Source organism: Necator americanus, chromosome II, assembly GCF_031761385.1.
Source record: "Necator americanus strain Aroian chromosome II, whole genome shotgun sequence".
NCBI lineage: Eukaryota > Metazoa > Nematoda > Chromadorea > Rhabditida > Ancylostomatidae > Necator > Necator americanus.
This window is the reverse complement of record NC_087372.1, coordinates 16,576,444-16,604,246: the sequence shown is the minus strand read 5'-3', so window position 1 is coordinate 16,604,246 and position 27,803 is coordinate 16,576,444. Positions and strand designations below refer to the sequence as shown.

Here is a 27,803-nt window from a genome sequence, read left to right as displayed (position 1 = left end):
GCGAGGCTCTTCACACGTTATCTGTTGGAATGCAAGGTTCCTAAACAGTGGAAGACCAGCAAGACCGTGTTGTTGTATAAAAAGGGAGATCCACAAGACATCGGGAACTATCGCCCAATCTGCTTACTGCCTGTTATTTGCAAGCTCTTCACAAGAGTAATCCTAAACACGATAGAAAGAACATTAGATGAAGGACAGCTATGCGAGCAAGTACGGTTTCGAAGAGAGTTTAGTACGATTGACCACATACACATGGTTTCAGAACTCATAGAAGTATCACGAGAGTACAATATGCTGCTGTGTCTCACTTCCATCGATTTAAAGAAAGCTTTTGATACAGTTGAGACCGAAGCGGCCATGAGCCCTTTGACAACCATGGCGTCCCTACTTCATACATAAAGATACTTCGAGAGTTGCATAGCAACTTCACGACCAAAATTTCCCCATTCTACAATGATGTCATAATCGACGTGAAGGGAGGGGTCCGTCGGGGTGACACAATTTCACCCAAAATATTCAGTGCCACTCTTGAGAACGCGATGCGAGGATTGAAACACGAAACAGGATACCATGGGAGTAAAAATTGACGGCCAGCATTTACACCATCTACGTTTCGCTGATGACACCGTTCTTATAACACCGAGCATTAATCAGGCGGAACGGATGCTGGCCAAATTTGATAAAACGTACAGAAATATGGATCTTTAGTTGAACCTAGACAAGACGATGTTTATGACGAACGGAAGGGTTTCTGATGCCCCATTCACGCTCAAAGGAACGAACATATCCGAGTGCTCCAGCTATGTATGTCTAGGTGGGGAAATCAACATGATAAAGGACCTGACCTCCTAGCTGGGCAGAAGGAAACGAGCGGCTTGAGACCAATTAAGACCATTATTCAATTTTAAGAGCAGGATGTAGTAGATAGGACTAAGAACATCCGGCTCATGTTCATATATTCAACACCACCTTTCTTCCTGCTTTGACTTGCAGTTCAGAAACATGTGCGTTTCGCAAGCAGGGGGAAAATGCGATCAGCATTATAGAAGGCGGAATTGAAGAGTGATGCTAGAAGTAACCCGCTTTACGCAAGTGAAAGAAAGGATTCGAAGTTCACTCGTACCGTCAACAAGCGAGGATCAGAGGCGCTGCCGCATATGCCAAGGAAAGCAAAATTAGGTAGGCCGTGATGCGTTTCAACGACAATCGTTGAACCAGAGCCCTTAGTTGAAAACGTGAGCTGGAAAAAGATTTATTAAGACTGGTATCCAGACCAGTGTAGGCTGACTGGATACCACGAGACATCAACGCACCGCAGGAAGACTGCCGACCCAATGGTCAGACTTGTTACGAAGTCCTTCAAAAAAAGTACGACGCTCTTCGAGTCCCTCACGAGAAGAGATGCCACTGGGGAACACTTGCGCACGATCAGAACAAATGGAAATGTTACTGGTGCCCGCTCGAGCAAATCGATGAACAAGTGATACAGGTGATATTTCTTTGCATAAGGCGAATTAAATCGAGAATGGCTCTGGGTAAAAATGATAAAACAAAATCGGAAAACTAAACAGGAATTAGATTCTCTTCATAAACAGCAGAAAACCGACGCCATACACCAGTTTTCAAGACTACATGAACACAAAATGGTTCTTTAATGATAAGATTAATTTTAATTATTTGAGAGATAATTTCATCGCAATGACTGTTTCGGTTTTTGGTGTGAAGCATCTTAAATTTCACATGTCGTAGGTGAGATGCTTGTACTGCTGTTTCTCTCAGCAAACCAGGAAATTATACCATCTTTTAATGTACTTTTTGGACCGATGATGGTAAAAATACCTTAAAAGATGGAAGAGTTGTTTAAATGAACTGAGATGGATTTTAGAACTCAGAGAAATGTACTAACTCTAAAGACGTCAAAGGAATGGTGTGGACTACGCGGCCATTAGAAACTAACACAGCGTTCGAAAAAAAAATCACCTGCTAGTTTAGGGTAACTGTAGCTAAAAAAAATTGTTACATGAGCTCAGAGAAGTCTCACGGAAGGGTTCATTTGAAAGTTCGTCACAACCTAGTAAAAGATGGTGCGGTAGGTAGGAAGCGAAAAATCACGCATCGCAGAATCTAGGACGCATAACTCAGCAGAAGAAAATCACAAGAAAACTAAAGTAATTATAAAGGATTATTGTTCCCACAAGGGAGGCTTATACTTAGTACATAGTCAGACACCTTGACTTTTTTTTAAGAAGAAATGTACTCCCACATATACGTACTTGTTACGTTCATATTTGTTGTTGTCTTGTTGGCGCACACCTACTTTATCACTTATTTATCTTTCTAGGAATAGTTTGCTGCCGTTGGTGGTCGGAATGTGCTCTTTCAACATTGCAACATTCCTGGAACATCCCCAGAATTCTATCACACACAGAACGACAAAAATTTCTATCTGTCCAAAACACCTTTCCTCTCTCCAAAAAGGTTTCTGATTCTCAAAAAAAAGAGGCTCTAAAAGACCGACATCCGTTCATACTTAATTCCTGTAGAAAAATTTTGAAAAAATGATACTCAAATCGAAAAAATTAGCTGAAAAATATTTTAAAACGTAGAGAAGGTATAGAAAAAAAGGTCTAGAATAAAGCCCTTGTTCTGCGAACCTAAGAACTAGCTGATTCATAATCAAAAAGCCAGACCTAAAGGGTGAAAGCAATAAAGGAAACAACTGTAAGCTTACTTTTCGCCGCTCCTGTACAGTATGCAGTACTAGTGAAGTCTTTATTTGTATCCGGTCATTTGAGAATTGAAACTATGGAATATTTCGTATCTCACATTTCATCTCAGGATGTTTTTGTGATTTTTATTTGAAAAGGTGTTAAAAAAACCAAATCCATTTAACTGTTTTCATGTGTTTAGTTTTTAATCGGAGTAGTTTATTTGCCCGTTCATTTGGTTAAGCTCTTTTAAATTAAAACGCAAAAAATAATGTGTACATCGCAATCCTCTCTGGGATGCGTGAACGCGTTTGATTCTCATCCAGAATGGTTTGAGTTTTATGAACGCGCGTGCGGGATACACACTGACTAGTTCAAACTAGGACTAGGGCCGATGTGCAGCTGAAATGGTTGGGGCAGAGTCGGTGGTGATGCCGTCGAACAGGTCGAATTATCATCGGCATAAGATGATGCAACGTGGAAATAATTAAAGCAGAGAGTAATGCAGGCCATATGCTACGGCTGACAATTTCAGTAGGCAACTTTTAAATGTGGCAGCTGCTCATAATTGCAGCATGTAGTGTTTAAGGACGTTTACAACATCATACATACAACATGCAACTCAACATCTGTTTACCGAGGCAGGTAACAAGTTCCCAAAAGATAACAAGGTCCATAATCTTTCTGAGCTATTAGCAAAGTCACAAGCATTCACCTCATTGTTCATTCACTTTCACCTAAGATTCGGGACCTTTTCTTGTTGTAGCTTTAGTGAATTTAGTGTCTAACTAAGAGAGTTCAACTCACTCTGCTACAACTCTCCGCATTTCACATCGCAGTGTGAACGATCCTCTGTCACTTTTTGCCGAAATTATCACACCGTTCGAAGAGCGTGGCACCATCTGGAATTCATGACCGTTTTCGTCTTGAGTACCACCACTACTTATTTCTTTACATTATACATCTTTGTGCACCGCAACTTTTAAACAAACACATTTGTGACGCACAAAAACAGGTCATTCCTCACCGTAAATGTGATATTCATACGCAGACTATGACCCTTCTCTTCTATCTTATAAATGTGCAGTCCATCTGACACCAGATCCAGATTCAGCGAAGTGTCCGCTGGAACAAAACTTAATCTTCGCTCCATTCCACTTCTGAGGCTATTCCTGTTTTTGCCATTTTCTAAAATCCTTTCAGACAAGCATTAGGAATTTGCTAAAATAGCGCCAATTTCACTAGTTAAACCTTAGAAAAAATATAGTTAAAATAATGAAAAATACCATTTCTCTGACCCAAGTGCACCGTTAACCTTTACTTTTATTGGAGAATAGGTCAACTTTCTCCTAACTTCGTATTGATACCTATGACATACATAAAACTGACTGCCGGAATCTACAGGCTTTTTTCAACTCATCAACTGGAATTGTCCTCTTCGACATCGTCTGGACCCCTTTCTTCGCAAACAATTAATTAATTAATCGTTTGTGAAAGAACTGTTTATCTCGCTGCCTTTGTTCCCACATCAAGTCTTAATTCCCCAACCTGTTTCAAATTCACTCTCAGAGAGCTATCACTCCTTAGAAAATGTCTAGTGCTACTACAAATTATATGACAGAGAGCCAATGTAATTGCAAGTGAAATCCCCGAGGTATGGTCACGTCTATTTGCCACAAAACGCGTTCGTTAGTTCATTCCATTACTAGTCATTATGTGGAAGAGCAGTTATTATTCAGTTATCTAATAACAAAGTTCCAATTGCAGAGGGATTAAGAGAATCCAAATACAGGTTGCCGTTGATGGTGGCTCAAAAGATCCTAGACATCAAAGCGCATTCAATGAATTTCATTTAAACTTCCAATTTCTTCCATCCTAATACGTTGTTGACGGTTCAAGCATCTTTCGACATCGTTTTAGTGGAGAGGGATTTCCGAAGAGGCGTTTCAACTCAAGCAGATTTTCGGTTGAAAAAAATTAATCACCTTCCTTTTTCCAAGACATATTAGAAGAACATCTCGTTCTTTTTCAACCTACTATATGAGTATGTCAGCCACAACCAAGCGTATTTCGCTATTTATTGGGTTGTTGGGGAAGTAATTGGGATTTTTGAAAATACATTTTCTTAAACGCTTGTTTTGAAAGATTTCTCCCGTTATTAGTTGTTTTATCTGGCATATATTACAAGTATGTATATGTGCTTCTCTTAAGAAAAAAGATTTCGTTTCTTTTTGTGTTTCTCAGGATCAATATAGAGTGTCAGAAGGAGCATTTTCGGCAAATTTCGCTTTTTTACTTCCGTAGTGGCAAAAAAGCTGCTGATGCTTTCCAAGATATATGTAAAACATATGGTGTTAATGTCTTATCCCAGAGCACAAGTGGAAATGGGTTCACAAAATTTCGTTCTGGCAATTCTTCACTTCAAGTTGGGCAACGTTCTGATCATTGATCATGGTCACCTGATGGTATTGATCGAAGATGACCGTCGTGCAAGTAAAAGAACCTGCTGAGAAGACCAGCGCATCCGTGGGAGCAGTTCGCGAGAATATCAAAAAACTTGGATTAGTAAAAAAATAGATGTTTGGGTGCCACATGAATAGAAGGAAATTCACTTAACGCAGCTAGTTAGTATCTGCGATTTGCACTTCAAACGCAATGAGGACGACAAATTTTTGAATCGAATAGTAACTGGTGATAAAAAATGGATTGTTTACAATAATGTTGCTCGTAAACTATCATGCTCAAAACCGAATGAACCTGCTCAAACGATGTCCAAAGCTGATCTCCATTAAAGGAAGGTCATGGTATCAGTTTGGTGGGACTACAAAGGTGTGACATATTTTGAGGCGCTTCCAAGGAACCATAATGTCAACTCGGACCTCTACTTTCGACAACTGATGGAATTAGATGAAGCAGTTTAAAAAACTGGCCAGAATTAGCGAGTTGCAAAGGAGTAGCGTTCCACCAAGACAATGCTAGAAAGCATACATTTTTGGCGACTAGGCAAAAATTATTGGAGCTCTGTTGGGAATTAATGTTGCATTCACCATATAGCCCTTATCTTGTGCCATCCGAGTACCACTTATTTCGATGATTGCAGAACTCCTTGAATGGGAAAACCTTCACCGAAGATGAGGATATCAAATCTCATGTAGCTACGTTTTTGCCGAAAAAGACCAGAAGTTCTACGAGAGAGGAATTATGAAACTATGTACAAGAAAGATAGCAAAAGATAATCGAAGAAAATGAAAAATATAAAATTGATTAATGCCCTTTCATTATGAGAGAATAAGTTTTTCGAAACCCTTAAAAATCCCAATCACTTTTCGAGCAACCCAATACATTTGTGGATTAAATGGAACGATCATAAAGAATACAGGATGAAGGATGGCCTGCGTTGATCAATCCACTTGAAATCACCCAACACGTTCACTTCAATTCAGAATCGTTTGTGGTTTACGAACTGTCTTTTTGGCTTGCTTATATAATGACTTGCGGGAGTTTGCAGATGTATTAAATCAGGGTTTTGTGTTCCCAGAGAACTCCGATGCCAATTTGTCGACCTCGGAGGGATGAAGGCCTCGGTTGGCACTAGGGAGGTTTTGAACCATACAATCACATCCTCTTACCGATTGCACTACACCTCTTCGGACCGAACATATCATGCTTTTTCTCGTTGTCTTTCCAGTGCCATTCCTCGTGGTGTTTAGTGTTTTGGTTCTACGACAGTTATAAGGCGCATATCTAACCTGTACTTAGAATCACACTCTTGCAACTTCTTATCAGCAGACTACTACAATGGCAACACTAAGGCGTAATGTGTCTGTAAAAGAGCAAATATTTGCGGGCACGAAAGAGAATTTATTGCGTAGAAAAATTTAGAGTGTAAAAGCAATCGCAAAAAAATTCGGACTTTTCTCCAGCAAGATGCCGTCAAAGGATGGACGTCGTCTCTAGATTCCTCTAGATGGTCTCAATTCAGCTGCCATCTAGATAGTCACACGTGCGCCACTGGGAACTGTAGGGAGGAAACGAAAAGGATAATCAATTAGTAGGTAACAGATCTTGATTTTTGCTAACAACAGAATGAAATCGCGGCAACAGTTGGAAAAAGAAGGCGAAAGATCATTGATATGTTAGAAAAACTGCTTCTCGCAGTACCCTAGGGCGAACTCCTGTTGAGAAAAAAAGCATACATATGCGAACTTGTTTGGATTTCTATTAATAAACCCAATCTTAGCTATATTTATAAATCGTGAATGAAAGAATAATTTTCTGCAGCTCACCTGTACAGTTGAATGATGTGCACGTGGAGCTATCCTCGACCACGTTCTCCCTCTGTCTGTTGTTCCTTTCTCGTGGCTCAGTGGAATCTATTTCTTGAAAGTACTCAGTCGTAAAACGCACTGGTGAAAAGTACGAGGGCGAACCTTGCGAGCAGATTCCGAGGGAAATAGCGACTATATCTAGCTGATGCTTGCAAGCGAACTGTAGCAGCTGACAGGTATCCTCGTAAGTAACGCCATCTGACCCACATATGCTCATATTCGCTACTGAAAGAACATTATCGATTGTCTACGAAACTACATATGTTAGTATATGAGTAGTTACCATACGTGTACGGTGATATATCAGGGATGCGAAGGTGTAAGAGTAGTTAACGAAAATTGGGGAAACCTCAATTAATTTTAGGCCGCACATTTGTCAAAACTAAATTTGGAAATGCATTTGAAATCAGCGACCCACTTGCTTTCTTGTGTTATTTTCAAAATCTGATCTTACCCACTATCAAGGATTCCGACGGTTTGCTACTGATTGATTCTTCGGGGATTTATTTTGGGACAAAAGCTAGTAGTGTGTGCTGTGGATAAGATTGAAACTACAAACCTATTCCTAGATGGTCCACTGCACAGTTTTCGGGGCATTCACAGTTGGGCAGTCCTCCTTCAGATTCGACACACTTAGCTCCGTGATGACACTTCAACGAGGAGCAAGACCTTAACTGTTAGACTAAGGAACGACGAGTGGAAGGCTCTCCCTGTATCTTTATGGTCAGATTAAAGCGAGTCATACTGAACACTTATTATTAGTCTCAGCCAATATAAGACCTTCAAGACTGCTGGAAAAAAGTAGATAGTACAAGAGTCGAAAGCTGCGAGTTTACCGTTTGCCTTTATAGCTCGGCGCCCCAAACACCAGATCGCGGAATTGCCAATTGAATAAAAGAACGGGAAATGAAGAAAGAAAAAGAGTAAAAAAAAAAAAAGAAATGAAAACGGAGTCGTGAAGGAAGTGAACCACAGAGCCACTGTAGCAACCGTATTGTAGATCGTTTGTGACAGACCAGCAACAGCTGACCACGAACAAATAGAAATCGATTCGAATTGATAGCAAGAAATCACTGCTACTTCTCGTTGTCACATTTCCAAGTCTCAAGTGAAAAAGAAATATAGAATAATAGAAATATAGAATAGAAATATGTAGCTTAATGAGGTCTCAGATTAAATGGAGGTTCATGGTTTCTTTTTGTTACCTAAAAAAACTTGGCAGTTATGCAGGAAGAAATTCCACTAGACAAAACAAGGTTGGGCTCGGAGTTCACACTGGTTCTATATGTTTTAAATGGCAATAATGATCCGCAGTATTCCGCACAATTAACAGCTTCAGAGAGACATACGACATTTCAAAAATTCACTTAAAATAATGCTGAAGTCTCAGCGGAATCCCTGGCTGACATGTTCAACCGGGCTAGCGCTGCGCACCCGCAACGCGAATGCGTTCATTTGTGCCCTGCCTCCCCCATGGCGATGGAGTTGATCGAATGGCGCAATTTAGTTGTTTTGATGTGCTCCTCGAAGCAACAGTAGTCGATACTAAATGACGAAACCAGCGGCTGCCATCCGGAAGAGCCACGTCAGCCTGGTTGATGACATTCGGAGGAGATTTTATTTCATCTCGGAACCGCATCAGCCGAAATCACCATTTGTGAAACCCTATTTTTGATTTAAAAGGGTTCCAAAAGCAGGTTTTGAAAAAACACGAAATGAAATCACTCACCTAGGGGCGTGAAACTCTTCCCGCTCGACGCATCCTGACGCTGTCATGATGAAGTCGACATCGCAGCTCTCACACTTCATGCCGCGGGCACCACGAGAGCACTCGCACCGTCCCGTTGACTGCTCACAGTCTGGCCTAGACGACCCAAACGCAGAACATCCACAAGCTACAAAAAAGGAAATCAAGTCTCTCCAGAACTTTTTGCGGGTTTTCTGTTTCTGCAGATTACGTACAGATCTCTAACGTATTCCTCTCTAAAAAACCTTGGGGTTGCCATCCTAACCAGGCATTCTCATTCTTCGTTGTTCTTATAGAGGGACTGGTCCTTCCTTTTTCTCAATGCTGGTGCGCCAATTCACAGTACCTCGTTGCTAGTAATCAAAATTAACGTTAGTGAAAGTTTTAATTGTTAAAGTCTCCCCACTACAAGCAAGCGTCCGACACTTAGCTTTCAGGAACGTCAGCAAAAACGCAAAAATTCTCCATAACTCCAGAAAACAGAGGCATTAATGGCGCCGGAGCCACTTTATTTCATTTAACGCGGCACCTCTTAACTCGAACGCTAAACTAGAAGCGCATCCAGTGGATCAGAAGCTGCAGAAAAATAGACTTGCTTTCTAAACTAAGGCCGCTGATTCCTGAGATTGTAATAGGAGTATCTCAGTTCCGCTTCACCATTCTCAAAAACTACCTTTCCGGCCTTATCCGCTAATAAAAGGAATTCAACGCAGAGACTTCATTAAGTTGCATAAAATGCAAAAACATTCCAAACAGGTGTTCCAAGCGTAGAAAGATATATTAACATTATATTATAAATATACTAACGCTTGCAAGACTGAGCTCCAGTGGCAATCAGATGCAAACCCCAGAAGCCGGGGAGGCAGTGGTCACATTTTTCTCCGCCAACTCCTGCACGGCATCTGCAGAAGAAAACATGACAATAAGGATTAACAGTTATTAGAAATAATCAGAAATTAAAACAATTAAAAAAGATCTCGTTTCACACGAGGCAAAACCTCTTTTATTAGAGGGTTGTTGACCAACCTGCAGTTTCCGTTTTTGTTACAAGAAGGTCCCAAAGCACCAAGACTGTGACACTGGCAGACATCTGAAGAAACGTACAACTAAAAGCGAATGAGCTTCCTGTAGATCTTTTAGTAGACCAATTTATCATACTTTAGCAGACTAAAAACCTTTTTAAAATGAATCGCTTTCTCCTCCAATAAAATTTGTGCACAAACTAGACAGAGAATTCCAACCACTGGTGGGTGAAGGCAGGTTTTTCAGAGTTTGAGTTTGGGGGAACAATTTTTTCACAAAATGCATGAAGATCAGAGCATCAGAGCATCCACGTTTTTAGCTGTTGGTCTTAGTGGATGCAGCCAAATGAAACAAATACTGGCCAAAGTAAATATATCCCCAAGACCTCTCATCACGAATAGCTCTTTACAGCAAAGGGAGCGCTGTTTTTAGCAATGAAGGTGTTTCAAACAGCCAACTGAAGGTTTTGTTGAATGAAGTAAGAAGAAGTAATCGACTGCATTCGTCGATATTTGGTGAAGGATCGGAAAACGAAAATCAATCATACTAGGCTCTACTATCAACTCTTCCGCATGCATTTCTCGGGATGTGTACGTGCGCCACGATTGATGACGCTATGTAATGCTTGACAATGCTATGCTTTTGCTAGGTCACTTTGCAGTTAGTTACCGCTTCAACCAAAAAATACGATACATTACGACGTGGAATAATTTATTTCCTCTCGCTCGGAAAATGTCGAGAAACTGTTGTTGTAATCACCACTTTTGCATGCTGTTGCGTTCTACACAGCTTTCTGTGGTTGACTGAGGCTTTGTGGCTTTCGGTTCAAACAAGATCTACTAGTAGACCTTGGTCCGGCCAAGTATGTGGATCGAATGCCGGGTTTTTCCCAATACATTTGCAAATGTACTCAAAGCGCCAAAAATGGATCTGCACATAGAAAGAAAAGTGGGTCGTCAAGTGTAGACTCACGGAACTGAATATTCTTTTCGGACGATTCGAGGAATAGGGACGAAACACAATATTTGTAAGCGCTGCGTACAAACAGAATTCTGTGCAGCTGGGAAATTGCCCCTTTGAACTGGTCACAGGAAACGATCATATTTCTTCCTGCGTGCCGCACAGAACTTGTAGAGAAATATGACCGCTGCCTTTTCGAAAGACACCATAACGCTTGGCGAGGACGTGTAAAATCCGAAGAAAGGCGTCCACACTGAGTCGACCAGCGATAATGCAGCGCTCGCTGATCGCTCATCCCGTACTATGCGTTGCTTCTGTTATCTTCTCAAATACGCACCACATTATTTATTTCTGCTAAAGAATCATCACGTAATACTTAGTAAGGCAATTACAGACGTCAGAGTCCATTGCTAAAGCACCGAGGCTGACAGAGACGAGAAATTTGTTACATGTGACCAACGACGTGTAGAGGATATTTTGTTCATATCGCTGTTTTCGCTCGACAGAAACGTGGATCTCTACATATTTCTGCATGCATGTGTTTATAGTTATTTACATGTTTAAGGACGACACAGCTCGACGAAGACGCAGATACCCGCGTCCACCCGCCGCTTATGTAAAAGTAAATAAGTAATTTATACACTTAAGTTATTATTTATATAGAAAACAGAAACTCTGAATGTATGTGCTGGATTGAAAATTTATAAGCAGCCTTTTTCTTCAAATGTAAAAGTGGACCGATAGTAAAAATGGGGATTTTGACGACTGCATAGTTTTCGTAGGTGGAAGATTTTTCTTTCATGTACGACTTTCTGAAAATCTCAGCATGATGGAGGCATGATATTTTTATTCTTATATTCACCCTGACACAATGCTGTCATAGTCCTTTATTATTGACCAACGTTTTCGCCGTCACCTTCTTCAGACCCTGAAAAGATGAAATCGAACATGATTCAACTCATCTGGCCCGCTGAACAAATAACGTTCCAAGTCAACAATTTCTTTCAATTTTTTTTTGATCGAAGTAAAAGGGATAAAGATTGAGATTTACGTGCTGATCAGTTTGAGATGCGCCTGACTTCAATTTAGAATTGTTTGAGGTGTATGAATCAGCAAAGGCTTTCAACCCTATATAACTTCTTGCAGCCAGGCCAGCCGATGCAGCAGTGTTTCTGCTTTCTCACATAATTTCCACCCACTCATTGATCCCAGAGAGAGGAAACCAGGAGAGAGAGGAAAAAAGGAAAAAGAAAAAAAAAACCTGGTTGGCAGGGCGTTTCAGGACCATCGATCGTTCAATCGCAGCCGAACTTTTCATCGGCTGCGTTACACCCTCCCTAATAAAAACTTCTGTGACTCATTCTTGGTGGACTGGTGTGATGTTTCATTTTTGAAGAGGAAGGAGACAAATAAAGGACGTCACCTTCAAGTGTAACTAACTTAAGTAAGTTCTCCATATACAGCACAAATCTCAACTTCAGCGACCTCATTTTCTCTATTGAATGCAAAAAAAGCAAGTGGTTTCAAAATGGTCTCTTTCTTCCATTTGGTACTCATTTTACTTATTTCGGAAAACAACAAGCGATAAAACGTCAAGAAATTATAACACAAATTTCGCGCAGAGCAAGGAATTCTCTACGAAATGGCTATGAGGTCTTTCTGACACTGTAATCTTTTCGTCCATTTTTAAATTCGAGAAAAAAAAACTGCCGTGTTAATAAAATACTGTTGTTGGTTAGTTGCAAAAAAATTTCTTGTTTTTATATAATTGAAGGCAAAAAATCTCCTGTTTTTGTATAATATAATATAATATTGTATAATATAATATTTGTATATATTAATTATAGAAACATTAAATATCGTCTCCTGCATCCCTAATCGCCTTCCCATGTACTTCGTGGCGATTTTATTAGCGAATCAAATAGAATCACCACATAACACATGCACATAATACAAACGTATATATTGGACGATCCTTCTATTGACTATTGAGCGAGCAGCGATCCTTACTAACTGTTATATTGTTATAAATACACAGATTTGACATCTACGGCAAACGTTATGAAATCTTTCATATATAAAGGCGGCGGTCATATTTTTTTCCAAGTTCTATGTGGTACATGGGAAAAAAAATGACCGCAGTCCCTATGACCTCTTTCTGTGATCGAGTATAAAGGAGCAATTTCCTAAATCCAAAGAATTTGATCTGGACGCAGCGCCTTCCAATAGTGTGTTTCGACCCGATTCTTCTAGTCGTACCCGGAAAGAATACTCACTTCCGTGAGTTTACACTTCTGGAACCGTTTCTCTTTCTATGTGCAGATCCATTTTTGGCGCTCTGAGCAAATTTGCCAAAGTATTCGCAAAGCACCGTCATTTGGTCAAGATACTTGTCCCGGACTCTGTGTTCGATTTTTTTAGAAGGTCTGAACTTGTCTTCAACGTTTTGCCGCAAATGAAATAAAAAATAGGATGCTCTAAAATGAATGATCCGACGAGCAGGGTCAGACACTTTTGTTGAGGGAACGAAGTCGAATAGCAAATGAGAAGCGTCAGAGTGGTTCAGTGCATTGGAGCTCCGCATCACCTCGCAACGCGTTTAAAAAAACTGTGAGAACGACGTAGGAACACTAAAAACACGACAGTATAACAGCAAACTGTTTGCATTTCCTGTCGAAAAGGCATCTGGTGGTAAATTCGCATCAAGCGCCTGGTGCCATTGCGTAAGAAGCGTCGCTGGACCTCAGCACGCTTCTTACGCCAGCACAGCCTAAAACGCTAGCATCGCAGCGAGCGCAGCCGCTTGCGCAATTCTATTCGAGCTACAGGTCATTTTACGCGACCACACTCCGGACATCTGATAGAAAAAGGGACGAACCATTGAACGTAGCTACAGCAGAGTGACAGCGAGTCAGCGGCACGACAGGGATCGGTGAACCTCGCTGACAAGCAGCCAATTGACGATGGCAGTCCGAGAGATACAAAATACCGTCCTCTCCACAGACACGAGCCGAAGCAGGGGGTGATGAGGGACATTGGTAAGAGCACATACACTTCCCCCCACGACACTCTTCGCCGAAGCCGCATTCAACGTTCAGGCACGCATCTGTAACAATTAGCCTGCTTCAAAAAAAAAGAATGAACAAAGAAAGGCACACGCACCGCACTTTCCTTCAAATGCAACCACAATAAATTTCTTCTGCTGACATGCGCTCTTTCTAAGGTGACACTCTGAAGAGTACGTTACTCCGTCGGTTCCACAGACAGGAACAAGTTGATCCTAGGAATGAATAGATCATTACGGATTTGGTCAGAGTTAATTTGGAAATTGTTACAGAAGAATGTTTTTGGTAGCATTCCGTAGGGCAGCGACACTCGACCTTGCCATTCTCGACTACGCAAAATGAGTAGTATTGACAGTTTTTCTTGACGCATCCTTCTGGAAACACATAAACAATGAAGGTAATTCGAGGTTAATATTTTGCGAACGTACCACAAATCCCGTTGTACTTAACAAACAGAGTGACTCCAGCTTCGCATGCCGCCTTTCTCATTTTACATGCGTTCGAATAAGTTCTGCCATCACTAGCGCAGACCTGAACTCGATCCATTTAGTTTAAAGGTAGCGTTCATGGAAATTCGGTTGTTGTTGGTTTATACGTTAATAAGTATTACTGATGATGTAGTTTGCAGAAATCTAGTACACGGATACTAAACACCCTGTATGAATCTAGGAATGGATACACATGGACAAAACCAGTCGTGATCAATTCTTCCGGCGAACCAACTCTTCACACCGATAGGACTGACTGATTGAAGCCGTCTGAACTGGATTAAAGGTGAAACATTGGACAGAGCGACTATCTATTACCGTCCAAGTAACGAAATTCACCTCGAGTGATTCCACTCAGCCAGTCGTTTTAGTTGGGAAGAGTTTCTTCGTCGGGCAAATTGATCAGTCCGCCTGTGATCTATCTGTTTTCTTCATGCGCGGTGAGTCTTTTCGCGTTACTTGAACACTGTGTATGTAATAGTACCACATAAGCGCTACCTCTTACTAGAAAGGACACAAGAACGAAATTTGATCAGAACGCTGCTTTAACGTCCGATTCCAGCTAGAGTTAACGTACCTCTCGAAGTTCGTCCGTGCACTGAGGACAAACACATGAAGGTTTGTCGTCTTTAACCACGCACTCGAGTGGTGCATTACAAGCAAACGATGCACACAACCCCTCACCTGAATAGGATGATTGTGATAGATTCTTCCTGAAGAATGGGTACAATGAAGTGTCAAACAATAGAGCAGTAACGAATCTATTGTTTAATGAACAGCCCGTGATCCGTTTTCTTCGTTTCCCATCTTACAGGCAATTGCATAATTCCGCATTCAAGAAATATTCCATTTTTTTTCAACAAAAAATGTACTGAAAATATTCACAGCATTCGCTATACCTGGTGCTACCGGACAAGTTTTCATCCATTCCTTTCTAGAATAGCACGAATGCTAAAAACTTCACGATTTGATGAGCGCATCAGAACATTCCCAGAACATTGTTGAGCACATGTCAAGAACATTGTGGAACGCAGCACAAAGATCGCGAATTTTCGACCGAACTGCGAAGGATCAATAGAGGGAAAGACAGCATCTAACATCAAAATGAAGCCAGGTGATTTCTGTTGGAGCTCATTTTTTTGAACATGGGCAATCACCAGTTGTCCTTTTGATGGTTTTTTTTTGTGTATTCTCCTTTTCCTGCTAGTTGTATTTTTGCTTTCCTTATTTGAGGCTTTTAATATGGGATTATTGTAGGGTCCCTACTGACTTAGACACGCTGTTGTCGGCTGCGCCACGAAGTGGAGCGTGGTGAGGTCCTTCCTCATCTCTGCACTCTGATTGCAACGAGCAAGAATCCCGCTTCGATCGCAACCGCAAACTCCACCGTTCCGCTTTGATTCCGCGGTCGCTCATGCAACTGCGCCGGGTTTCACGTCGTTCTCACCCAGGGTTCAGACGAGGTACGGCAGAAATAACCCCTACATTTAGAAAAACCACTGCGGAGTCCCCAAAGCAGGTGGAGAGGTCCGTTCCGCTATGTGGGGCACGAATACAGTTTCCAGTCGTCACCATGCCGTGGTCGGGTGAACATCGAGTGAGCTTTATACTGGATTTTTTTTAAAATGGCGAATCTCTAAATGAGATGCAGAGGGCGTTCGCAAGCAGTTCGGTCTACGTGCGGATCAAAGTGTTCCACATCGGAAAAATGTTTTTGTGCGATTTCAAAATGTAAGGATAACAGAAACTACGCTAATGAGAATACCACTCAGACGTTCCAAAAATGTGAATACACTCGGAAATATCGGGTCTACTTAACTGGGAGCTCCATGGACACCAAGCTCGCCTTATTTAAGTCCCTGTGGCTTTTCTGCAGGGATACTTCAAGACGAATACTTTTAAACATCGTCTTCGACTCTTCGACGAACTAAGGGAGTCCACTCAAAAAGAAATTGATGGAGCACTGGCCGAGATGCTGGTGACAATGGAACACTTCCAAGAATGGCGAGTGTATCAGCCACCACTTGGGCGATATAATTTTTGAAATACAAGTAAAAACACATAAACAAACAAAACGACTCAGACGTTGTAAAAATGTGAATACACCCGAAAATCTTCAAAGAAAATGTCTACATCTGGAAATAAAAAGTTCCTAGTGGCACCCCTCACCATTTTTTTCAATCCCCTTTTGAAATGTGGGAGTTATTTCTGCCGAACCCAGTGTCAGTGGAGGCCATAAATACAAGGGGAAATACATGCAGAATGAATGGGTTTAACTTAGTGGCCCTTTTCTTTAAAGAAAAGTGCTGTCAAAAATTACACTGGTAATGAGACTGAGTGTTAAATGTGCAACAAATAGTTTTTCAAGAGCTACCTTTACAGATATAGCTGCTCAGCCATGTATCTTTGGGACAGAAACGGTCTTCTATCGAAATTGATGTTAAGGTGGATTGCTCAACAATGACAGAAAAAAAGAACTGTTACCGCATGGTCCTTGATGTCGCACGGATATGTGGGATCTTTTAATGCAAGCGTTTCGATGCACTTCACACTCATTGTCATACGTCACTCCATCCTTAACAATGGCAAATCAACAAAGAAACTATCAGAAAGACCGAAAGTAACTGTTTTGTACCGTAGCACAGACAGGTGTAAGCGAAAGTGGACATTTCTGCGGACAGACGCAGATGGCTGTTCCATTCGGAAATAATTGGCATCGCGAGCGATGAGCGCACTCCAAATTGTCGCATGGATTTGGGGAATCTGTGTAGTGCCTTTTCTGGAGGTATGTTACTATACGTTCTTTTGAGTTTGCATACCTGAACATTTTCCTTTTCTGAAAACTGAGAGCTGTAGATCTTCTTTGCAGGCGGCAACGTTCATCACGCATTCGTTTGTGTACCTTTTAACAAAATCATTGAACAGATGTCTCTAACTCTTTTATAACCCTCCGCTTTTCAAATAACACGTGAAAACTAGGGATTTCATTTGTTTGTCCAGATATCTGCCTCATATCCATTCCTATCCTACATGTGGCAATCCGCATTCGATAAGAGGAATGCACTGAAAAGTTTTAAGACCAAACACTTTTAAATCGAAATTCAGAGGTGTTTCAAAACGAATAAAATTCAGCAGCTTCACATGGTTCCAAGAACAAAGACACAAAGCATCAGGTTATCAGATTAGCATCAGGTTAGGTATCTGCACACACAGGTTTTGCCTCAATGTACTTATAGACGATAGTTGCAAAGTGGACTAAAACCGAATTACACAGAACTTTTCCAAAAAAAAAAAGTTGATCGTTTCTGTCAAAATGCTGGGGAAGGAAGCTCTTTTCCACCCATGAATACGGTTCGGGACACGGCTTTTAGCAACGGCAATAAAAACGCGAAACGGTCTCCACGATTCCAGAAATGATCACGCTGCTCAACGAAACAACTGTTTAGAACAAACGAAATCGACAAAAAAAACCGTGTAAAGTGATTTTTCCGGATTCTCGCAGGATGTTTTGAATTTTGTTTGGATGCCTGTAGATTAAATGCTGGACCCCTGGGAATAGCCCTAGAAAATTCTACACTTATCCCTATTTCTTTAGCTGCTGTCTATAAAAAATATACTGCAGTCATCTTCTACTTATGTAGTGATCCGTGAAAATCAACAACTACTGTATTCACCTTTTTCCTCTTCATATTTGTTGAACGTTACTCAAATGTTTCATGAAATCATCGTAGAAATGTACCCAGAAAGAAGCCTCATTCCACTGAGTGCAACTTTGTTCTAAGTGGTGCCCCTGAGTTCTCCTCCGCCACCTACCACATCCATTCTCATTGCTAATATCAAGCGATATGCGTGTGAAGTGGGCTGTGCCGAAGCTGCTGTTGTAGCTCCATATATCTGGTTTATATTTCAACGTACCCGTACCAACATTGCATTTTCAGAGTCAGCATAGATAACTCCTCTAGCAACGACCAGTGCGATTATTGATTGACTGGTCTTTATAGCTAACGCTTCTAGTTTCTTTTTTTCCTTCTGCTGTTCTTTTATGACCCTAGCTAATTGAAACTCTGCCTTTCCATGCTCTTCTTCTAGTTCGTCTTGTAATTATTCCTCCTTATTCTCTCCATCGCTGGCCCCTGCAAGTCATTGTATAGGCCAACACGCGCTCCAAACCCTCATCGATTACGAATTCCAGTAAAACGCATTGGCGCATCCCAAATCGATTGATATGCCAAAGACTTTATCCTTTATCCTTTTATTCTCTCCTAACGGTGGTTAGCCGCTCAAGGATAGCAAGGTTAGTGAGCCCTTCCGCTTGAGGTTCCCCCAGCGGTTCGCCCAGGGCTCCTGACGGACTCGTCCGCTCTGGGTTAAAGGCATAACCTTACGAATCTGAGGTGGTACGGATCTCAGGTGGAGTATTCGTATACGTATATCTCCCGGGCAGTTTTTACGGCAATTAAGGAGAAATGGACGGAATCACCCCCTCTTCATAATCTACTGTCCCGTGTACGAATACTCCACCTGAAATCCGTACCACCTCAGATTCGTGAGGTGATGCCTTTAATTTGATCATCCAAATGCTGGTCACTGTTTATCCACCGTACCGTCCTATGTTGGGAGAAGGATCTCGCGTGAGGACTTCTCACCTTCTGTAGCAGGAGAATAGCAGGAGAATGGCCTGTCAATGAAGGGCCAACGTTTCTGTATGAAACTAAAACCTTGAAATTCTACTGACCTCAGCTGTTTCTTGTTTCTGTTCTTTGTTTTGTGCGACACCTATGGGTGTTTTCAAAAAATACATAAATAACACCATTTTAGTGCAATTTCCACGTCACTCGAGTGAAATAGTAAAAGTATCAGAAGATAATCTTTACAATTACAACTTCCAAAAGAACCAGCTCAAATACCTACGTAAGTCCATTATCTGCGCAGACGGGATCATAAGTGAGCGCGCATTGTTCGCTACACCGGCATTCGGGGCGGCGTGCTGCGTTCAGCTTACATCTGGTCCCACGTGCACAGGACACCCCAGCGCATGGGTCTGAAGTGAAACTTTTTTTAAACGAATACGGAGAGGGTCCGGTTGACTTACCACATTCTCCAAAGTACCTAACAGTTATATTGATTTGTGTATGGCAAGCATGTTGCTTAAGGTGACACCAGGACGGATAGTCTATTCCCTGAGACGAGCACACTGGCGACGATTCTACTGAAATTTGGAGGTAGCTCGTGTGACATTCACATTCTAATAATTGGGGATAGTTCTTTAACAATCAGTACAACGCTGGTGAGGAAATACACAAAAAAACCAAGCATTGCTCGTTCACCTACCTGAGTCACCATAAGAGGGACAGGTAGTAGGACAAATGCACTGCGCGGACATTACGCCATCTTTCTGAATCATTTAATCATCTATTCACAACTCATATCGAAGTAAGTTTTGGTTGCAATGAAAGAAGCGGAAGAATTAGTGAATTCGGAGTCCGAATACAGGCGGAATTCCCAGCGAAAAATCGGCACAAAGAGGCTTAGAGGTCTCGAGTTGATTTTATTTATTAATTTGCTCCATTCCGCTTTTGATTGGTTTCGAAGCATGAAATTATTTTAAAAGCCAAACCCAGATCTTCTCGAGGTTGGTAAATTTCAAACCTGGGGCTTTTTTCGATAATTCATTGTCTGATAATTATAGAAACAGAGAAACTAGTATAAGAACACAACAGTCCTCTTGAAGGTTTTTTTTTTCAGAAGCGGGATTCAAACCAGGAAAGAGTTCGTAGTAGGTTGATGAGAAGGTTTTGTCAGTTTTTTTTCTTTTTCCTTTTTTATCCAGGAAACAATAGAAATCGATCAACAACATAATCGCCATTTGTAGTCACTGCAGAGCTCCACCTAATTTGCAGGTCAACGATCCCTTGCTTCCAGAACTGGAGAGGCTGGGAGTCGAAGAAGTCGCCGACCGCCCGTGTAATGCCATCGAACCTAGCGAAGGATGGTAGTGGCTCCTCTTTCATGCGCTGTTGAGGTTGTTCTACGGCGAAGATTCATAGAAGATGGTGGCTTGAAGTTGCTCTCGTAAAATAGACATCGTTCTTAAAGCTGAGGGAGGACACCCGGCTATACCTACTTCCTGAGGAGAAGCTTCAAAAATGTTCTACAACTGCACCAAGATCATCATGAGTATCGATGAAGAAATGGAAGTTCTGGACTTTCCTAATAGCCACGACAAGACTTTCTTATCAACCCAATAATTCACGCTAACACCCCCATTCATTTAGTGATAGGGATATTTCCTGATAATAAACAAAAGAAAACCAGTGGATTTTATTAATTAGCTGTAAACTACTAAAGTCAATTGCAAAAGTGAAATGATGTCTTATTTTTAGAAGGGCATGTATTGGCACTGAAAACGTTGCTTGCGATGTAATCTTGTTGACTAGAACACTTATTTCAAGACATCGGATCCCGACACGATTTTATTCGGTAGAGACGCTCAATGTAGAAAAGTGTTATGTGAACAAGATAACCGAACTACATGCCATACTTTCCGAAGACACCTCTAACACATTAGTGTGGATCAATAAAGCTTTCTCTGCTCCGCAAAAAAGTGCAAGAAAGGAAATGGAATATAAGAGGGAAATCAAATAAAATTCTTGGAGCAACATTTATAAGAAAACAAAGCAAGTACCTGAAAAACGACACAATCCTCTCCAGGACCACATCGCAAATCCTCGCAAGGGCTTTTTTGGCCTGAAAAAAGTGGGATGAATTTTGCAACATCGAAAGCGAATGTTCGCACAACGGATACCTTTCGGATAGCGATAACAAGCAGAAACAGTTGTACAAAAAAGAACGAGCTGCACTAGCATGGGCTGCGCCGGCTCCTCCAGCCAATTTTATGGCGGACGAGTGTCGATGAATTGAATAACCAGCGCTGATGAGGCGTCAGCTCTTGTCCACTCAACATCGTCCTCTACATAAGCTCATAAGGAGGAACAGCATCGAAATAGTATTGCCCAATTTTTCCTTTCTTTTGTTTTCTCATTGAACCAAAATGATAATCGCTCTTTGCTGATAAATGGATGAATAATATTGCAATGAACTATGCAGCTGTAGAACATTTGTTATTTATTTATTTCATTTAGGTCTATTATGGTTTATGAAGCAGGCGTCAGTCCACCGAAGTTGACTTTAAGCATTTTTCAGGGACAGCGAAAGCTGTACCAAGCGTTCGATTGTATATATCGTTTTCCTGATAATTATATATGAAAAGAAGTAAGATTGAGAATTTGCACTCAAGTAAGAATCTTGGAAGCCTCGCAGCAACAACAACCATTTTAACAAAAGATTAGAAAGTGAAATAAATATGAGATCCTTTGACTCACATAAGAACTTCTTTCTCCCTGCGGTGGTAATAAAATTTTTCAGGGTCGAAACCAAATTGGCAGAGATACACCTTTGTAAAAATCTAAACAACTGCCTGCGCAACTGCAGAACTTGAAAAACCGAAGAGCCGAGACCGCCTTCAATGATTTCATTAGCTTTAGCGCACCAGGTTTTGTGGGAACAAGTAACGAACTTGTTAGTCATCACAAATAAAAAAACTGTTGTTTCAACTGTTTTCCTTCCTGCTATTAGACTTGGTTATGAGCTGGGAGCTGGCTATTTTACGTCTGAAAAATGCGACAAAAACCAGCAAGTTCATTATGCGCAGTTCAATGTTTCAAGAGAATCGTCCAGATTTCTTAGGAATGGAATGGATATTTGAGTATGGCCACCCTCAATGATTTCCCCGTCAGTTCCAACCTCGTCCCACATTGGTGTAGGTGAGTAGCGCCCTTGCAATGTTTGTTGTGCTCATAACACGGTCAGTGAAAGGATAAGCTCATGAGCAAATCGACTCTGTGCCGCCGCGAACACTACCCTCCCCAACTCGACCCCTATCCCATGCAAGTGCTGCAGCTCGAAAATCATCGGGCATGAACGGGAATCGCGTGAACTGTGGGCAGTTTCAACAACCGAACCGAGTAGGCAACAGTGACGTTTGAATGCCATAATAGAGCACAAGCAGTGAAAGAAGCAGCGAAAGAAGTGTGGTTCTGTTCTTAGGAAAGGGCGCCAGGAAAAAATAGCCGACAACTACAAGTAGTAAATCTTTGAGAAGAGCAGAAGAATAACAATCAGGTGGATGGTAACTTACTGCATGGTCCATATCCCATTATCCGGAGTTTCTGTCCTTTTCTTGCAAGTAAGCATGCTCTCACGTAAAGATGGCATGCCGATGCATACGATACACGATCCGATCCGCACACAGCTGCACCGATCGAGCGACAATGGCTGCGACATTCGCATTTTCCTCTGGAATTGCGCGAGTTCAACGCTCCAAAAAAAACCTTCATTTTTTTTCGGAATTACAATGATATATTCATGTCTTTAGCTGTCCTTTCTCTAGTTTACGTATTGACACGGTTAGATTCTGTTGTGCTTATGCTAGATGGAGACAAGTAATAGGATCCGACAAGTACAACTGAATAACAGCGTGTTGATATGGGTTAGTGATCATGTTTATCGTACTCCAAGCATTGCATTATAGCATTCTGAATTCTCTAGCTGCACCAGAACCCTTGCTACATCTGAAGGAAATTTGTGAAGTTGCTGAATATCTGACTTCGGGGAATAGAAACCACACAATTGAAACTGCAGTCGTTTTTGCTCTTTATCTGCCTCATCGAGATTTGCTTTGTTGACTTCAGACGGTAAGATGTGTAGCTATGGGCACAGTAAAGATGCAGATGAAAAAAAGATTGTTTTCTCTCTATAAAAATTTGTCTGAAGCCACTAAGTCACTACCTTCTACTCATCTGCTAACGCCATTGAAGCTCTCAGGTCCTTATATGCTAATGTTCAGGAGGTAGCCGAACCGAAAAATTATTTGTTCTCCAGTTTGGAGCTGTTACGTGGCATAGTTAGAACGAAAAACACGAAGACGAAGCCTGGCGAGGAGAAGGGAGGTGTTTGATGAGATACGAATAGCTTCACGAACCTCGAACCGTTTTCAGGGTTTTTATAAACACGGGATTGTCGAAACGTCAGGCCATCAATGAGGTTTCACCAAAAGCTCGGCACAACAAGAAAACATAAATCCAGATTGAAAAAATATTCTTATTTTTGTTTGTTTCCGAGCACTTGTCCACTTAAAGCCACAATACATGAATGCATTGTTGATCTCATTTCTTTCAGCAACAAAAAAAAAACACTGCGACAACAGATCAGAAAGTTAATCCTGCTAAATTACACTTCATTCCGGCTCTAAATCAGCTCTTGGTTTTAGTCCCAATACTTCAACAACGCCGTTTATCAAAATATTTGAAGAAGCCCGTCTAGTTACCAAGAGGAACATGGCAAACAGTGAATTCACTGGAAACTAAATTAAATTAAAACTAAATTATTTATGCTATGTTTTTTTCTTCTGTGTGGATTTATTTCCTTCTTTTCTACTCCAATAATGAAATTTAGATTCTCTGAGGCCACTTTTTTTCTACGGATTCTTACAGAACACTACACTTATTGGATGTTAAGCTAACACGGCCGCTACACCTGACCGTGAGTTCCCTCAATTCGCGCCGTAAACGATCGAATAATCAGTCAATTCAATCCAACTGCCCTTTTCTTCTTTTACAAATTCCAGCACTAAACTGATTGCCTTTCAGCTGAGACTTCAGTGCATTTTCGCTGAGACAAATATTTGAAGATCCGTGTGAGACGGTCACTTAGTAAACGTACGTGGAAAAAACGCATTTCGATCCGAGAGGACACAGTTGAGACTCGCACTGACCTGGAAAAAAAGAGTGAGAACGACCACACAAGAATCTTTTTCCGGAAGCACAAAGAGATTTTGACGACATTAATACGCCTAAGAAAGATTTTATGAATAAAATGAAAGACTAGGATGTTTCCCAATATCTCTCGCCTCTGTCATTCCATGATTTTCTACCACAACCAAAAGAGGCACATATGAATATTCTTTATTCTCACGTGGATGATGAACTTGTTTTCTATCATCTTCAGCTAGCGGCCGAACCCAATTTGTTGCACCACTCTTTTTATTGAGACCAAAAGAGGAGGAAACTCACTTCTCTTAGATTTCCGCCTTTTCTTGTGTGGTTTCCCTGAAATTCACAGACTCAATGCAATTGTTCAGAAAAATTGATTCCAACTTTAAAATGTAGTTGAATAAAAAGCAAAGAGCCAGTCTAGGTCTTCTAAATAGCACAGCTACTCCATTTCCGCAGGATAACGGAGGAAGTATAAGTTACAAGCAAAGAACACATCTGTTCCGTGAATTATTTTTATCCACCTTTTCCATTTTATAGATTCAGAAATACCCATTTATCAGTTTTAAGTCACTTTAACATCCTTCCACCACCTAATCCATAGTCGTTTCTATAATCCTATTCATGATCATCCTAACAGTGAAGTTTTCTTTTTTTTAACATCGAAAATATCAAAAAGTAGATATCTGCTTAGTTCTTAGAAAATGTGATGAGTGGAGTCTTTATCAGATTTTCACTAACAGCTTACTATAAGTTCGATGTGTAATAATGCATCGACCTTTATTAATAGGTAATGCTCTTAGGAAGCCTAAGGATTGCATTCCGAAATACTGACTGAACCAAAGCAAATAATCGTTCACGTAACTATTAATGAGAGCATCCGATTATAATGAAGCGAAACAAGGGCAGGGTTGCATAACAATGTGGCGGATTAGAAACGGATTACTCTCCTTCTCTGAGCACTTGGGAATTTTTAAATCGTCGTGGGTTATGGGAATGGTTGTTTTTTCTCGTACGTTCTTTGCTAAGACAGGAAGTGAAACAATGAAGACGCCCAGAATAAGCGGAGTTCCTAGTTATCACTCTGATGCTCATAGATGTGCTAATATGGCACTAAGTTAACTGAAGGCGATGCTGGTGAAGGATAATTTCTGAATGAGACAAGTAAGATGTCTCTGACAACTGTTGAGACAACTGTACAGTTTCTTTCAGCCCAAAGGAAGAGCAGACCAAACCTTGTAAGAACCGTTTGTCTAACCGTCTAAAAACCCTAAAACCGTCGAACCGTCTAAAAACCCTAAAACCAAGACCTTACATCGTTGACATCCCCTTTCTGGCTTCCTTCTGAAAAGCGTCTTTTTTCATTTTCCTTTCTTCCTTATTTTCTTCACATTTTTCCCCTTCTTCTCTTCTTCCTTTCATATGTCATTAACCTCATCATAACTATGTTCACGTATTACCTTATTCCCCTAATTTTCTTGATTTTAATTAATTTTGTTTCAAAGTTAGATGCACGAAGCCAGGTCAGCCCATAACATATTAACCTTTCTGCTTAGTGGTAATTAGTGACGGTAATTGCAAAAGGACAACAATGATGTGAGCGCAATTGAAAAGAGAAACATGACAGCTGGCGAACAGGTGAATGACGCATCCTCGGTGAAGAGCCTATTCGTACAAGCTCATGCAAATGTAAATTGCAAACTTGTGACTTACCCCAGGTAAACGAGTGAAGTGAATCCAACACATTGAGATTGATAGGAATCAAAGGAGCAGAGATCATCAGAATGTTTCCATTAGCAGAAATTGCAAAAACACGAGTGTCGTGAAGGAGTAAAGCTGATAGACAAAACTGAAAATGAATAAGAGGTCTAGTTCGACGGCTTTTTCCCGTTTTGTAAAGCAACGTCTTTCTTAAAATTCTATAGTTCACTTTTTGAATCAGGGTAATTAACAAGTACCAATTGATTCCTTAAAGACTTATTCTTAAAAATAAGTTATTCCAATTAACTTCCGTAATGGTTATGGCAGTGTTAATGAAAGGAAAGCTACCGTTAGTCCCGTTTATGAACTTGTTGCTTAACCGATGGGAAAGAAACGCATAATGTGGCCTTTAATAACTTAAAAAAAGTTTTATGTAAGAGCTGGTAACTAAAAGGGAAACTTCGAAGACTGGTTGAAGGTACCACTGTCGCACATTGCCTAACCTTTTAAAGTCATAAGTAACCAAAATAAATTAAAAATGATGAAATAAAGCTGAAATAAAAAGTTATAGTGATTCCTCAACTCAATGTTTGAAATAAAATGTGGTCGTATCGCAAAGAGCACCATGAAACACTACTTATTGCTTTCTAAAGCTAAAATATCAATCAGATCTTGCAACTCTCCTGCACTGCAACTAACCCTTGCCGAAGTTCCTGCAGCGCATTGGAAGAAACTCTTTAGGCGTAATGGGAAATTTATGCTGATTAGGTTTACGGCTAAAAACGCTTTCTGCCAACCTATAGATTTCCATAATTATAAAGTTCTTTCTGAAAAAGACTCAGTGGCTTGCTGGTGGAAGAAAAGCGCAGAACATAGCTGCTTGCGTTCAACAGAATATCTTTTCCATAACTTAAGTCACGATCTTCAAATATTTCCGTCAAACTCATTTGCTCCATTCTTGAAACTGTTTAAAATTATTTGTTTCTAAACAAAAATAAATAAAATAACATAAATAAAAATGAATTGGAGTCTCTGGGGGATCTGGGGTTTCTGAATCTGGAGCTACCCTCAGAATCTTAGCGTAGAGATTAAAACCAAGAGAACAGGACCCTAGCGAGCCGAGACCATAACTATGTCAACGTTTATTTTTAGGATAGATGTTGTGCATAAATACTATCTGCCGAAAACAGGTATGAACAGAAGTTTGGGCAAGTATTAGTCTGCGTCCAATAGATTTTTTAATCCTCCTTGAATTAGAGAGAAGAACAGCTCACTTTGTATTGAGACGGCACAAGAACGTAGATATAAGAAGAAAATTGGACGAGCTCACGACCTTTGAAGACTCTCTTGATTCGGATATTTAAACTCTGAAGAAAGAGCAAAAGGATTTTTTCCGAAATCCTGGAACAGGCAATAGAATGATTCACCTCAACTGAATTTTGTTCTCCAGCAAGAACAGTAATTCGTTCCACAGTGCCAGACAATAGGATTTGACTGGTGGAGAAAGTATCGTTGAGATAGCTGCGACTTGTCCTTGGCACCGTACAATCTTCGCCTATTGTGTTTCGGACTAGCAAAACGGCAACTATTTGGCTGACTAGCAGATGCATGGCCAGAAACAATAACTGCTACCGCATTGAAATAACTGAAAAGTAGAGAACAATTGCTGAATTTTAACGGAAAAGGAGGAAATTAACTCAAAAGCTAAGGAATGACCTCCAAATGAGTAACGAAAGTGCAGGGATGTGTGGGTGGCTCCGCCCACACCATCTGCGAGGCGACATCACCTTTTCAGCTCACGAAGTATTTATTAAGCATACACACGTAGAGCGCAACCAGATAAAGCGAATGCGCAATGCTTTAGCAGTAAAACTGTCACTTCTCTGCCGGAAGTCACAATCACAGAATGTCCCCGCCATCAGACAAGGTCCTGAAAACTTTTATTCACTATAA

At 40.8% G+C, this 27,803-nt stretch overlaps 1 protein-coding gene across 3 annotated transcripts; it reads right to left on the bottom strand.

The window, feature by feature from the left end:
- Positions 1-606: 606 nt before the first annotated feature.
- RB195_018103 (uncharacterized protein) lies at positions 607-27,460 on the bottom strand (the record flags this gene model as incomplete). 3 transcript variants are annotated; one of them, XM_064185379.1, is made up of 25 exons in its annotated part: positions 607-714; positions 1,124-1,240; positions 1,314-1,407; positions 3,516-3,610; positions 3,736-3,833; positions 6,995-7,087; positions 7,139-7,261; positions 7,596-7,705; positions 8,766-8,931; positions 9,591-9,685; positions 9,810-9,873; positions 13,645-13,872; positions 13,929-14,046; positions 14,147-14,205; positions 14,260-14,362; positions 14,897-15,003; positions 16,804-16,894; positions 16,955-17,138; positions 19,231-19,360; positions 19,412-19,528; positions 19,651-19,714; positions 21,005-21,066; positions 25,863-25,998; positions 27,125-27,217; positions 27,278-27,460. In XM_064185379.1, the coding sequence occupies 25 exons, from the start codon at positions 27,458-27,460 to the stop codon at positions 607-609; spliced, it is 2,838 nt and encodes a 945-aa protein (XP_064041260.1). The 3 variants fall into 3 exon arrangements, with proteins under 3 accessions (XP_064041260.1, XP_064041261.1, XP_064041262.1); XM_064185380.1 differs by lacking the exons at positions 607-714; positions 1,124-1,240; positions 1,314-1,407; ... (1 more) ...; positions 16,955-17,138; positions 19,231-19,360 and adding exons at positions 22,517-22,674; positions 24,398-24,485 and having other exon boundaries at positions 3,512-3,610; positions 14,102-14,205; XM_064185381.1 differs by lacking the exons at positions 607-714; positions 1,124-1,240; positions 1,314-1,407; ... (1 more) ...; positions 16,955-17,138; positions 19,231-19,360 and adding exons at positions 22,517-22,674; positions 24,398-24,485 and having other exon boundaries at positions 3,512-3,610; positions 6,995-7,081; positions 14,102-14,205.
- Positions 27,461-27,803: the final 343 nt, after the last annotated feature.